Below are 13806 nucleotides of genomic sequence, written 5' to 3'. Positions count from 1 at the left end.
AGATGGCGGGTTTTCCTCCTCGTCACTGAAAAAGTAGGTGGGGAATACGCCCCACATTCCTGATGGCTTCCCCACCGTCATTTGGTTCTGTGAGGAGTGTTAATTAGCTAGAGGTAGGCCTACTTCCCTTACCTGGGGAGGAAGTCCTGTCTCTGAAAGTTCCAGGAACTCTCAAGTCCCAGCAGCGTTACTGGGAGTGATCCCACAGAACAACGTCCTGGGAACCCAGGAGGTAGGCCTGGGGGTCTCTTGGCAGGGCCAGTGGATGGGGCCCGGATTGGTGGTGGGGTGACGATGTTCACATAAGTTTCCAACAGCATTATTTCTCCACGGATCACATGTTAATCAACACTAATTTTCTAAATCGATATTAAATAATAATGTGTCAACTTTGTTTAATCTAATAGCTAAACACATCTTTGAATGGCATTTTATTTTAAAGATTTAAGATTGAAAGAAAGATTTACATTTATATATAGTAGCAAATTGAATTTCCTCAGGATGTCAAAAAGCGTTTACAGCCAATTAAGTTTCAAACTGCAGTCACTACTTTAATGTAGAAAGTGTAGCAGCCAATTAGCACATGTCAAGGTCCCATAAACAGAAATGTAATAATGCAATAATGAATAGATAGGGTGGATTTCTCCATTCTGCAGACTAAATCCGATGGGAAAGTTGGTGTGATTCCCGCTGGGCGGCAGGACGGCTGAACACACACGATCTCCCACTGGTCAGCTCGTTAATTATGCATCTGCAAGGAGCTCAGCGAATCTTGTGATGGGGTGCGCAGGAAGTCACCCACCCCACTGTTATCTCATTGGGGCCAAAGATCCTGGTGCCATATTTAAAAGGCACCCAGACAGACATTCACTCAATGCAGGACAGGAGCTCCGCATTACTACTCCAGAATCCTTGCGACCGCAGCTCACACTGGAGAAGCTGGCAGATGTGAGCAAGCACATCCTGGGACATAAGAAGGCACCTCTGGCATTGCCTTTTGCTCATCTCTAGATAAGAACACCTCCTGCAATGTACCTATGGTTGAGCCAATGCTCGCCATTGCAGTAGAACATATTCGCCAGGATCGTGATCTTATAGAGGCCCTGCTGCCTCTTGCTTCTCAGACACTTGTTCCGCCTGACCCTGTGCCAACCAGCAATAGGCCCACAATGGTGTGTGTCTCCTTATCTGGATGAGAGTCATTACCAAGGCAGGGTTGCCTGCATCCTCGATGCCTCAGTGGATGTGTGAACAAATTGAAATGATATATTTAGTACGTATGTCCTTTACAGGTTTCCCTCCATCTCAAACCCAGCAGGTCAGTGTTAAGACCTTCACCTGGCCTTTGTCTAGACATGGCACCCCACCTTACCCCTTCCAGGTAAAGAGCATCCTGGAGAACCGGAGATGAGTGTTCCTCCCATTCATACATGTCTACGAATGGAGACATTGCTCTTTAACCAGGGTGCTGAAAGACATATGCAAGAGGCCTCCTTCTGACACTATTCCACTTGTCTCCATTACCCTGGAGACCTAATGGAGAGACCATTCACTTGGCAGCATTGAAAGACTAACCATATGAGCCCTTGTCAGCGAAGACCATTTACCTGAGAGATTGGAGGTTTGAAGTCGTGAGTTGGCTGCTGTCAACCAACCATGCCCCGTCGGAGGCATTCCACCTCTCTCCCTCCCTTTATCCCTGCCTCTGACTGTAGCCAACTACAAATTGCACAGAATGAAAGGTAGCTCCAGACTTTGCTGGGATCTCAATGTTATAAGACCCATGAGTCAGGAACAAACCTGTTGCAATGCAGGCTTTCCCATAGAGAGGATAACACAACTGATCGTGGTTGACATCCAGTTGCCTCAATTATTAGGATGTCTATTTAGTCAGCCAATAATGCTGATTTTGAACTCTCTACCCACCCAAAAAAGCCCTGCTCCCACTTCGAGGGATCCCACTGACTGACTAATTGCCTGACCCAAACGGGGGAAAAATAGTGCGAGCGTCCTGACATCATCATGCACTCTTGCGATATTTTGGTCAATGGGTGCGTGCAGCATGCCCCCCTACAATTAAAAGGCCTATTAAGGCCCTTAATCAATTAATTGAATTGAATTTTTCACTGCCCGTCCAACCTTGAGGTTGGTGGGTGGGTGAAAAGGCCAAGCGCCCATTGCAATTTTTACAAAACCTCATCCACAGGCAGGATAAGGTTTCGACTGTTGATTAAAAAAACAATGAAAACTTTTTAAGCTCATTTTTAGCATGTCTCTGCTCATGTGACAGAGTCACAGGAAACCTGTAAAGGACATATGTACTAAATGACAGTCACATGAAGTGACATGTTTTCCTTTATTTTATGCCTTTATTTGTGAAATTAAAAATCTTCAGTTCCCGGAGACAGCTCTGTGCCTTCAGGAAGTTTTCTGTGAGTGCACCCACGTGCATGTGCTGACTTCCGTGTTCCCCCTCCTCCTAAACCCCACCCAGGCAGCCTGAGCGTTTCAGCGTGTGATTCAGGCTAGCTGGTCATTAATTGGCCAGCCAGTGTGAAATCGCGGTCAGTTTCCAATCACAGGCTGCAAGGGGAAAGTCTTCCCCTTTGTCTACCCTCCGCCTTTCACCTACCAACTTCCCCCCATCACTCTAGACCCACCCAATATAACAATTGCTCTCCCCTCTGTCACCCTTGAACCACACACTGTTACCCTGGACCTTATCATGATCTACCTCCGCATGCCTTCCATCCCCTTAGAGCTGACACCTGTTAACGCCCCCATGCCCACCCTAACCCTACCCCTTCCTTATCCAAGCCACCTGTCTAATCCCCCTCCATGACCCCTGATGAGATGAGACCTTCATCTAATAGAATCCCATCCTGACCTGCCACCCTAACGCATCCCACTCCTGCCTCCGAATGTGACTGTTCCTTCCTATCACCAGTACCCTGAGTTCACCCTCGCCAGGACCTCACTGTCAACATCACTGACCTCGTCCTCTAAGACACCCCTGCCCACCTTCCCCGGCCACTCTCCCTGCAGTTCCCTCATAAGCCTGCCTCCACTGCCTAGCCTTCACCCCACCCTTCCACCCTATCCTACCTTATGCCACCACAAACCCCACCCCCCCCCCCCCCCCCCCCCCCCCCCCACCCCCACACTGCCTTCAACCTTCACCTGCCTCCTGTTTCCAGCCTTGGTGCATTGTTTGCTACCAGCACTCGGGTGAAGATCTGCGATGTCCCCAGAAGGTGAAAACAACATCTATGGACTTCAAAGTCATGGAAGAGATGAACTTCACAGGTGCACGCCACTTATATACAGTCGTAAAACTGAACTTTCTAAATTTTCACTGGTAGGGAACTTAATTTGGAGGACAAACTTAATTCTGGTGAGGCGGCCTTTTAATTAGCATACATGAGATCCTAATAAATGTAACTGGGGTTCCCAATACTGTTTGTCAGGAAACTCGACCCACCTTTAACCTGCCTTCAAAGTTGGGAGAACAAAATGCCAAACTAATTTCCTGCCAGCGGGAAACTGACCTTTTCAGTCACACCAAATTTAGCGCCCCTATCAGCCACGATACCTACCACTGGAGGAAGTGGAAAATCCCACCCATTTTTTTTTTTTTAATGATTTTATTTGAGGGATAAGTATTGACCAGGACACCAGGGAAATCTCCTTTCATCTTCAAAATAGTGCCACAGGATCTTTTATGTTCCCTTGAGAGGTTAGACAGGACCTTTGTTTAACAACTCACCTGAAAGACAGCATCTCCAACCATGCAGTATTCCCTCAGTACTGCACTGATGTATCAACCTAGATTACGTGCTTAAGCCCCTGGGGAGGAACTATGGTACAAGGCCAGTTAATTTGAGCAATGAGTACAGGCAGAGTAGTCATCATATGCTTAGTGTGTTTTTTTTTAACCTAAGAAAGGATTTCTAATAAGAAGGCTTGTTTGTCTGTAAAGGTTAATAATGCCTAAAATATAATTCATCTCTGATTATAAAATCTGTTGAAATGCAGGAACATTCCACAAATTAGTTTGATATGACTTTAAGTTGCACCAATACTGGAAGAGTATAATGAAAATAATTATGAGGTCAATATATATTAATTGCTTTCTTGTGAATGGAAGTTAGAGTAATGCCAAACAGACTTCCTTGCATTTGAGTGTATCTTAATTAATATTCATTGATGCTCGTGATGCTGTTGATATGGTATTGCTTATTATCCTACATTGGCAGGTGCACTATGACTTTGGTTTGCGTAACATTCTGTCTGTGCTGAGAACTCTGGGTGCTGTCAAAAGATCAAACCCAACTGAACCAGAGAAGACTGTTGTCATGAGAGTTCTGCGTGACATGAATCTTTCTAAACTGGTATGTGTACAGTAACAGATTTTCACCTTGAAGAGGAACCTTTTGTTCCTATTCATTGATTTTAATTGCACTGTTAGGATATTTGGATCAGTCAATGAATGGGCATTTTCCATCTCACATTTAAAATAAAAGACTAATTCAATAACTCCATATTTTTTGATTGATAGATTGCGCCGCATATTTTGAAATAATCTATGGAAGAGATAGCAGAGGCATTACTACTTTAATTTAGTAATTTATTAGGAAAAGCTGCAGTGCCAGAGAACTGGCGGAGAGCTCATGTAGTTCCTATATTTAAGAAGGAGGTCAGAATATGTCCAGGAAATTCTCAGTCAGTCAGCTAACATCAATGGGAGGAAAAATAATGCAATCCTCACTAAAGGAGAGAATGGAAGAACATCCAGAAATGAGAAACATAATATTGAATAGCCAGTGTGAATTTCAAAAAGGAAAATCTTCCTTGACCAACCTTATTGAATGTTTTGAGGGGGTAAGGGAGAAAGTAGACAATGGTAATGCAGAAAGTGTAATTTATCTGGATTTTCAAAATGCCTTCAATAAAGTGTCCCATAATGGACAAATGAATAAGGGCAGAGAATGTGGAGTCAGAAGACAAGTGGCAGATGGATTATTAGCTGGTTTCAAGACAGAAAGCAGAGAGTTGTGGGAGTAAATAACTACTTATTCAGAGTGGCAGAAAGTGGGGAGTGGTGTTCCATGATCAGTGCTAGGACCACTGCTGTATCAGAATGCACGTAGCGTTCGAAACAAAACAGATAAACTGAGAGCACACATAGAAATAAATAAGTATGATTTGATAGCCATTACAGGGACATGGCTGCAGGAGGAATTTGATTGAATTTTTTGAGGAGGTGACCTGGTGTGTAGATGAGGGTAGTGCAGTTGATGTAGTTTATATGGATTTCAGCAAAGCCTTTGACAAGGTCCCACATGGGAGACTTATAAAGAAGGCAAATACACATGGTATACAGGGTAATTTGATAAGGTGGATTCAAAATTGGCTTAGTTGGAGGAGACAGAGGGTGATGACAGAGGGCTACTTTAGTGACTGGAAGCCAATGTCCAGTGGCGTACCACAGGGATCTGTGCTCGGTCTCCTGTTATTTGTCATTTATATAAACAACATAGATGACAATGTAGGGAGCAGGATTAGTAAGTTTGCGGATGACTTAAAGATTGGCCAGGTGGTTAACAGTGAGGTTGAGTGTCTTGGGTTGCAGGAAGATATAGCCAGGATGGTCAAATGGGCATTAAGTGGCAGATGGAATTTAACCCTGGAAAGTGAGGTGATACACTTTGGAAAGAGTAATTTGACAAGGAATTATTCAATGAATGGCATGACACTAGGAAGTTCTGAGGAACAAAGGGACCTTGGCGTGTGCATCCATAGATCTCTGAAGGCGGAGGGGCATGTTAGTGGAGTGGTGAAAAAGGCATATGGGACACTTGCCTTTATCAATCGAGGCATAGATTACAAAAGTAGGGAGGTCATGTTGGAGTTATAGAACCTTGGTGAAGCCACAGCTGGGACACTGTGTGCAGTTCTGGTCGCCACATTATAGGGAGGATGTGATTGCAGTGGAGGGGGTGCAGAGCAGATTCACCAGGATGTTGCCTGGGATGAAACATTTAAGTTATGAAGAGAGGTTGGATATTCTTGGGTGGTTTTTGTTGGAGCAGAGAAGACTGAGGGGCGACCTGATCGAGGTGTACAAGATTATGAGGGGTATGGACAGGGTGGATAGGGAGCAACTGTTCCCTTTAGTTGAAGGGTCAGTCATGAAGGGACACAAGTTCAAGGTGTGGGGCAGGAGTTTTAAGGGGGAATGTGAGGAAAAACCGTTTTACCCAGAGGGTGGTGACGGTCTGGAATGCACTGCCTGAGAGGATGGTGGAGGCGGATTGCCTCACGTCCTTTAAAAAGTACCTGGATGAGCACTTGGCACGTCATAACATTCAAGGGGTATGGGCCAAGTGCTGATAAATGAGATTAGATAGGTAGGTCAGGTGTTTTGCACATGTTGGTGCAGACTCGATGGGCCAAAGGGCCTCTTCTGCACTGTGTGATTCTGTGATTCTGAGGACATGGATTGGAACCTTCATATTAAAGGGTATAAGACATTTAGGAAGGACAGGAAGTAAGGAAAACGTTGAGGGGTGGGTCTGTTAGTTAATGATGGTATTAGCACAATAGAGGGGAATGACCTAAGTTCAGGAAACCAGGGGCAGAATTCTCCGGTCGATGAGCATAAAATGAAGCACAGTGACACTGGGCAGCCGTCCTGACGTCACAGCACGTCATTTAGATTTTCAGTTCGGCCGGTCAGCTACATGCCCACTGAACTGTCAAAGGCCTATTAACGCCATTTAAATAGTAATTAATTCAATTAGGTGAGCCACACTAATGCCCAGGAGGCCTTCGCATTTTTCATGAAACCTCATCCACGGGTGGGATGAGGTTTCATGAAGTGTTTTAAAATCTAATAAAAAATTTAACATTACTTCTTTGACACATCCCAGATTATGTGACAGTGTCACATGAGAAGACATGTTTTAAAAGTTTTTTTTTACCTTTATTTAAATGAACACATGACAAACGTAAGAGAGAAAGCTAGCCAGAAATATAAAAACAGACAGTAAGAGTTTCTATAAATATTTAGAAAAGAAACGAGTTAACAAAGTGAGCATTGATCCTATAGAAAGTGAGTCTGGAGAATTGATAATGGAAAACTAGGAAATGGCAGATGACTTTAACAGGTATTAACAGGTATTTTGCATCAGTCTTCACTATAGATGTACAAATAACATCCCAAAGCAGGTATAAATCAGGAAATAGAAGGGAGGGAGGAACTCAGTAAAACTACAATCACCAGTGAAGTTGGGTACTGAGTAAATTGTTGGAATTATGGGCTGAAAAATGCCTGGGTCCAGATGGACTTCATTCTAAGGTTTTAAGAACGTGGCTAGTGAGAGTTGATGCATATTTTAATTTTCTGAAACTCCCTAGATTCGGGAAAGGTCCCATTAGATTGGAAGATAGCAAATGTGATTCCATTATTCAAAAAGAGAGGGAGACAGAAAGCAGTTAGCTTTACATCCATCATAGGGAAAATTTTTATGAAAGAAAATTATTAAATAAGCTATAGCAGGGCACTTGGATAAGATCAAGGTAATCAGGCAGAGTCAACATGGTTTTGTGAAAGTGAAATCATGTTTAACCAATTTATTGGAGCTCTCTGAGGAAGTAACATGTGCTGTGGATTAAAGGGTGGATGTACTGTGATTAGATTTCCAGAAGGCATTTGTGGCAAGTGCCATATCAAAGGTTATTGCAGAAAATAACAGCTCATGGCGAAGGGGGTAACATATTGGCATGGATAAAAGATTGGCTAGCTAATTGGAAGCAGAGATTCGGCATAAATTGGTCTTTTTCTGGTTGGCAGGATGTGAAGAGTGGTGTGCCATAGGGATCAGTGCTGGGACCTCAACTGTTTACAATTTATATAAATGTATTGGATTAAGGGTTTGAAGGGATGATTGCCAAATTTGCTGATGACACAAAGATGGGAAGGAAAGTAAGTTGTGAAGAGGACATAAGGAGGCTACAAAAAGATTTTAATAGGCTAAATGAGTGGACAAAGATCTGGCAAGTGGAATATAATGTGGGCAAATGTGAAATTGTCCATTTTGTCCGGAAGAATAAAAGAGAAGCATATTATCTAAATGATGAGAGATTGCAGAGCTCTGAGATGCATTGGGATCTGGAAGTCTTAGTGCATGAATTGTAAAATGCTAGTATGCAGGTCCAGGCAGTAATTAAGAAAGCTAATAGAATGTTATCATTTCTTGCAAGGGGAATTGAATACAAAAGCAGAGAGGTTATGCTTCAGTTATGTAGAGCACAAGTAATCCCTCATCTGGAGTACTGTGTACAGTATTGGTCACCTCATTTAAGGAAGGATATAAATGCGTTGGAAGCAGTTCAGATTAATACCTGGAATGGATGGGGTGTCTTATGAGGAAAGGTTGGACAGGCTAGGCTTGTATCCACTGGAGTTTAGAAGAGTAAGAGGCAACTTGATTGAAACATATAAGATCCTGAGGAGTCCTTACAGGGTGGATGTGGACTGGGGGTCACTGTTTAAAAATAAGGGGACGCCCATTTAAAACAGAGATGAGGCAATTTTTTTTCTCTCAGAAGGCTGTGAGCCTTAGGAACTCTCTTCCTGAAAAGGTGGGGGAAGCAGAGTATTTGAATATTTTTAAGGAAGAGGTGGGTAGATTCTTGGTAAGCCAGGAGGTGATAAGTTACCGAGGGGTAGGCGGGATGAAGATTTGAGGTTACTATCAGGTCAGCTATGATCTTATTAAATGGCGAAGCAGGCTCAAGGGGCTGAATGGCCTCCTCCTGCTCCTTGTTCATATGTTCGCATGTTCACAATTTACATGAATGATTTGGGCATCAGAATCAGAAATACAATTTCTAAATTTGCAGATGACACTAAATTCGGGGGAATAGTCAATACTGAAGAGGACAGCAACATATTACAGGAGGACAAAATAAACTTTCAGAATGGAAAAATAACTGTCAAATGAATTTCAGCACCAATAAATGTGAGGGAGTACATTTTGGTAGAGGAATAGGGAGGTCACTTAGTACTTAGAAGATGCAAATCTAGGTGGGTAGTGGAACAAAAAGATCTCAGAATACAAATACGGCAATCATTATAAGTTGTGCTACAAGTGAGCAAGACCACAAAAAACAAACCAAGCGCTATGCTTTATTCTAGAGGGATAAAGTTGGAAAGTAGGGAAGTTATGCTAAAGCTGTATTGCTTTACCATATTATAAAAAGGATATAGAGGCCCTAGAAAGAGCGCAGAGAAGATTTACCAGGATGATACCAGAAATGCTTGGATATATGTATCAAGAAAGGATTGACAGGTTGGGCGTTACGAGCTCAAAGACTACAGTCTTTCTAGTGTGGTGTCTTTGTTGAACTGAGTGTAAGATGGCTGCCTGCAGGGAGTCCCTCATAGCAGACATCACAGGACTATAGTAAGCTAGATAGGACATGTAGTAATGATTGCATTTCAAAGGCCAAACATCCCCCTTTTCATAATGAACAAAAGACAGATTTGCATGCACTATCATGTGTAACTGTGAGTTACTCAATTCACCCATGATACCACAACTATTCTCATGCATTGGCAAACTGTTCATTATTCTCGTCAGTCACTGCACATGCATGGCATACATAGTTATTAAAGCATGCAGGTCTCTTAATGGTACGTGTGCACGTTGTCATTGGCTGTTCGTCTGAGTGATGTTCCCTCTCCAGGGAGTGTCATTCTTGTGGCACTTGTTGCTGTGGTAGCTGTTGCTGTTGTTCCATTTCTGTTCTTGGGGACCAGTGAACCTCTGGGAGTGATGATCATTCTGCACTCTGTGCAGTTGTTGAGATCCCATCTTCCTGATTCTCTGCCTACAGTGAAGGAACGGCTTCTTGAATTGTTTGTATATGTCTGTGGTTATGGCAGCATGATTGAGGTGAAAACTGCGCTATGCATGTCCCAAGTTGCCAGGTGGGCTGATTCCTGTTGAGAGCGTTGACGGTTTGCACTCTGATTGGTTCTCCTTTGCTTAACTCTGGCAATTGTTTGGCAGTCTTGTCAAAATGAAATTTGACTTTCTGCTGTTTCATCTTGATTTTTTTACTCACGCCTGTTGCAACTTCTGGTTTCAGTAGCTTTTTTGGTATTGGAAGAATAGTTTGGGTGCAACGTGATATTAGTCTTTGGTCTGGACTACTTTCCATACCTTCAGTTGGTGTGTTTCTCTACTCAAAGATTGCCATGTGCTAGATTTGCTCGATTTCTTGGTGATTCCTTTGGCAATTTTCACTGCCACCTCAGCCCTTCCAATTGATGTAGATAGTGTGGAGATGGTGTATAGTGTTGAATTTCCCAATCCTTTGTGAAGCAGCTGAATTCTTCACTTATGAACTGAGGGCCAGTGTGACTTATCACAGGGGAGAACTTTTCCTATGGCGGGTGGGCTGGGCGGAAGCGGCGGGGGCAGGCAACATGCACAGCCGATAGTGCTCAGTGCTACCTATGTGGGTGGGGGAGGAGGGAGAGTCAGGGTGCGAAAGAGCTCAGCAATCTCCCTGAGGCACGGAGCTGAATAGATTATAAAACATTTTAATAAATAAAGTAAAAATTTATTTAAACATGTCCCCTCAGTGTCACATGAGATGGGACATGTTTGTGAAGTTTGGAAAATTTATTTATTTTATAAAAGCTTCAGGAAACCTCATCCCGCCCATGGATGAGGTTTCCTGAAAAATGCAAAGGCCGCTTGGGCTCTTTGCCTGCCCACCAACCTTAAGGTTGGACGGGTAGCATTGTTAACCTGTTTAATTACTTTTTCAATGGCTTTAATAGACCATTGACATTTTGGCGGGCTCGCAGCCACCTCTGGCGCACACCCACTGAACGGAATACTGAGATGACATGTGATGACATCAGGACACATGCCCGATGTCATCGCGTGTCATTTTATGCGTCGGTCTGTCTCGCCTGCCCCCGCATACCCGACTGGAAGATTCAGCACACAATGTCTGGAATGCCATAATGACTGAAGTGTGCTTTCAAGGATTCTATTATCTCTCTTGTCGTCATTGAAGTCAGCTGGTCTACCTCCCAGTAATCAGAATAGTAGTCAACAGTGGCAAGATATATGGTGCGGATGTCTAGTCCCAGTTTCATCCATGGTCTGTCTGGGATGTTGTGCATCATCAATGGCTCTCTAGCTTGTTTAGCTTGGTACCTGTTACCAGCACCATCCTGGCAGATGTGGTATTTAATTTCATTGCTCATGTTTGGCCAGTAGAGCACTTCTCTTGCCTTCTTCAGATTCAATTCCTTTATGGCTTGTATGGATGTGTTTCAACATCTCTCCTCATCTCCTTAGGGGTGATGACTTAATTTCCTTTGTATAAGATGCCATCTTGGGCTGTCAATTCATCTTGGTATGCCAATATGTTCTTGTGACCACAGGTATATCCTTGATGCTCTCAGGCCATCTTTTCATCACCTCTTCTTGCAGCACTTGGAGAAATGCATCTTGTTGGGTAGTTCGCTTGATTTGAGCAAGGTCCTTGATTTAATGTCCCTGCAGGGTTGATAACTTCCAGAGCATGTTGAGCTGCTGCTCCATGTTGAATCTGGAAGATTTCACATTCTGTTATAGCGTCCTCAACTTTCCTCATGGGGAGTGCTGCTCTCAATAGCACATCAGCAATGTATATCTGTCTCCCTTGCTTGTATGTCACGTCCAGATGATATGTCTGTAAACAAAATAACATACTTTGCAGACACTTTGGAGCAGATAGTAGTGGTTTGAGAAAAATGCTTTGAAGTGGCTTATGGTTGGATTCCACTGTTATTTTCTTTCTCTCAAGCAGGCATTGATGAAAATGCTCAAAAGCAAAAACAATAGCCAGGCACTCTTTCTCAAACTGAGCGTAGCATTGTTCAATTTGTGTTAATGCCTGGATGGAAATGCAACTGGTTATCCTTGTTGCATTAGGATTGGTCCAAGACCTGTCTTGCTGTTGTCACACTGCCGGATGACTTCATCATTGATGTCATTGGTACTCCAGCATTGGCCTTGTTATCACTAATTATTTGGTTTTAGTGAACGCTGCTTCTTGTTCCATGCCCCAATACCACTGCATATCCTTGACAGTGAGTTTGCATAATAGTTCGCATTCTGACAACAAATTGGGCAAAACCTTTGCTAAATAGTTTACAAATCCAACAAATCATTGCACTGCTTTCACATCTGTTGGTTGCAGCCACTCCTGTTGCCCTCTCATGGTTCTTATCTTTGGAGTATCTTATTCTAGATGAACTTTAACCAAAGCTAAAGAGACCCATCCTGAATCTAGGATCTTCATCTAGAAACTTAGAATCAAAGAATAGGACAGCATAGAAGGAGGCCATTTGTCCCACTGAATCTTTGACAGCTCTTCTGAAGAGCAATCCAGTTCTTCCTACAAACAACACCACTCCTTCCCCATATCACTGCAGTTTTTTCTCCTTCAAATATTTATCTAATTACCTGATAAAAGCCACAATTAAATCTGTTTCCATCACCCTATTTGGCAATGCATTCGAAATTCTAACAACACATTACTTAAAATAGATTTTCCTCATGTTACCTCTGGATCTTTTTCTGATCACCTTAGATTTGCACCCTCTCATTATTGATCTTTGAGCCACTGGAAACAATCTGAGATGAAAATATCGACAAACTAGTGCAAGAAAGCTGTCTCAGAAAATTTGAGAGCAGTTGAGGATCCCTTTAAGTATTGCAGGAAATATTGTTGGCTGGCGAGAGCAGCAAGTAACAATAGTCAGGTAGGCAGAGATGACTGTAGTTGGGCATTAATTGCATCACTGGACCTCACATTGCATATATGTATGAAGTTCGCTTGATGTATACTGATGAAAGCTCTGACCACTAGGACAGTGGTCCTCTAGGAAAATTGAGACGAATACCAACAAAATGGTAAATCAGCACAGATTAATTTTGATTCCTTCACCATTCCATTTTTAAGTGCAAGCAGGGCAATAGTGACATGAAAAATCCTCCCCCTGTATTTGTATTGCTTTTTCTATCTCTGGTAAATAAACATCAGGGGCAGCATTTTCCGGTCAACGTCACCCCATGTCATTTAGGTTCTCAGTTCAGCCGGCATGCAGCTGAGTTGGCTGCATGCCCACCAATCTGTCAACGGCCTATTAAGGTCATTATAAAAGTAATTAAAATGATTAGTGGATCTGCCGGTCCGATCTTAAGGTTAGCGGGCAGATGAAGAGCCCAGGTGGCCTTCAGAAAAAACATGAAACCTCATCCACGGGCGGGATGAAGTTTCATGAGGGATTTAAAATTTGTGTTACACTTTTACAAAAGTAATTGACATGCCCCAGCACATGTCACTGTGTCACGTGAGGGGACATGGCAATAACATTTTTCTCATCCTTTATTATCTTTTTAAAAGTAACACTGATCTTCCTGAGGTGGCACTTTGCTTAAGGGAGATCCATGTGCTCATTTGCGCACATGCGTGAAAGAGTGCACTCCCGCCTCAGGGAATGCCCCCCCCCCACCCCGCTGCCCGCACAGGGAGCACACAGCACTTTCAGGCAGACGCCACGCTGGGTGGGCCTTAATTGGTCCGCCCATGTAAAATGGCGGAGCGCCTCCAATAGGGGCGCTGATTGGGAACCCGCCCACTCCCGCACAACCCTCCTGATGGGGGGAAAATGCTGCCCCAGGATACAAACTTTGGGGGTTTTCCTATCCAGATTCCTTTGTGGGTAAC

At 43.4% G+C, this 13806-nt stretch overlaps 1 protein-coding gene across 1 annotated transcript in view; it reads left to right on the top strand.

The window, feature by feature from the left end:
- dnah5l (dynein, axonemal, heavy chain 5 like) overlaps window positions 1–13806 on the top strand; it is a 504419-nt gene that overhangs the window by 254403 nt on the left and 236210 nt on the right. Inside the window, exon 44 of the mRNA XM_041183960.1 lies at window positions 4257–4391. Within this exon, the coding sequence (XP_041039894.1) occupies window positions 4257–4391 (135 nt within the window). The remainder of the gene's footprint in view (window positions 1–4256; window positions 4392–13806) is intronic.

This window comes from Carcharodon carcharias, chromosome 3 (assembly GCF_017639515.1).
Source record: "Carcharodon carcharias isolate sCarCar2 chromosome 3, sCarCar2.pri, whole genome shotgun sequence".
NCBI lineage: Eukaryota > Metazoa > Chordata > Chondrichthyes > Lamniformes > Lamnidae > Carcharodon > Carcharodon carcharias.
Note: the sequence above shows the minus strand (reverse complement) of the source record. Positions and strands in the feature narration are given on the sequence as shown.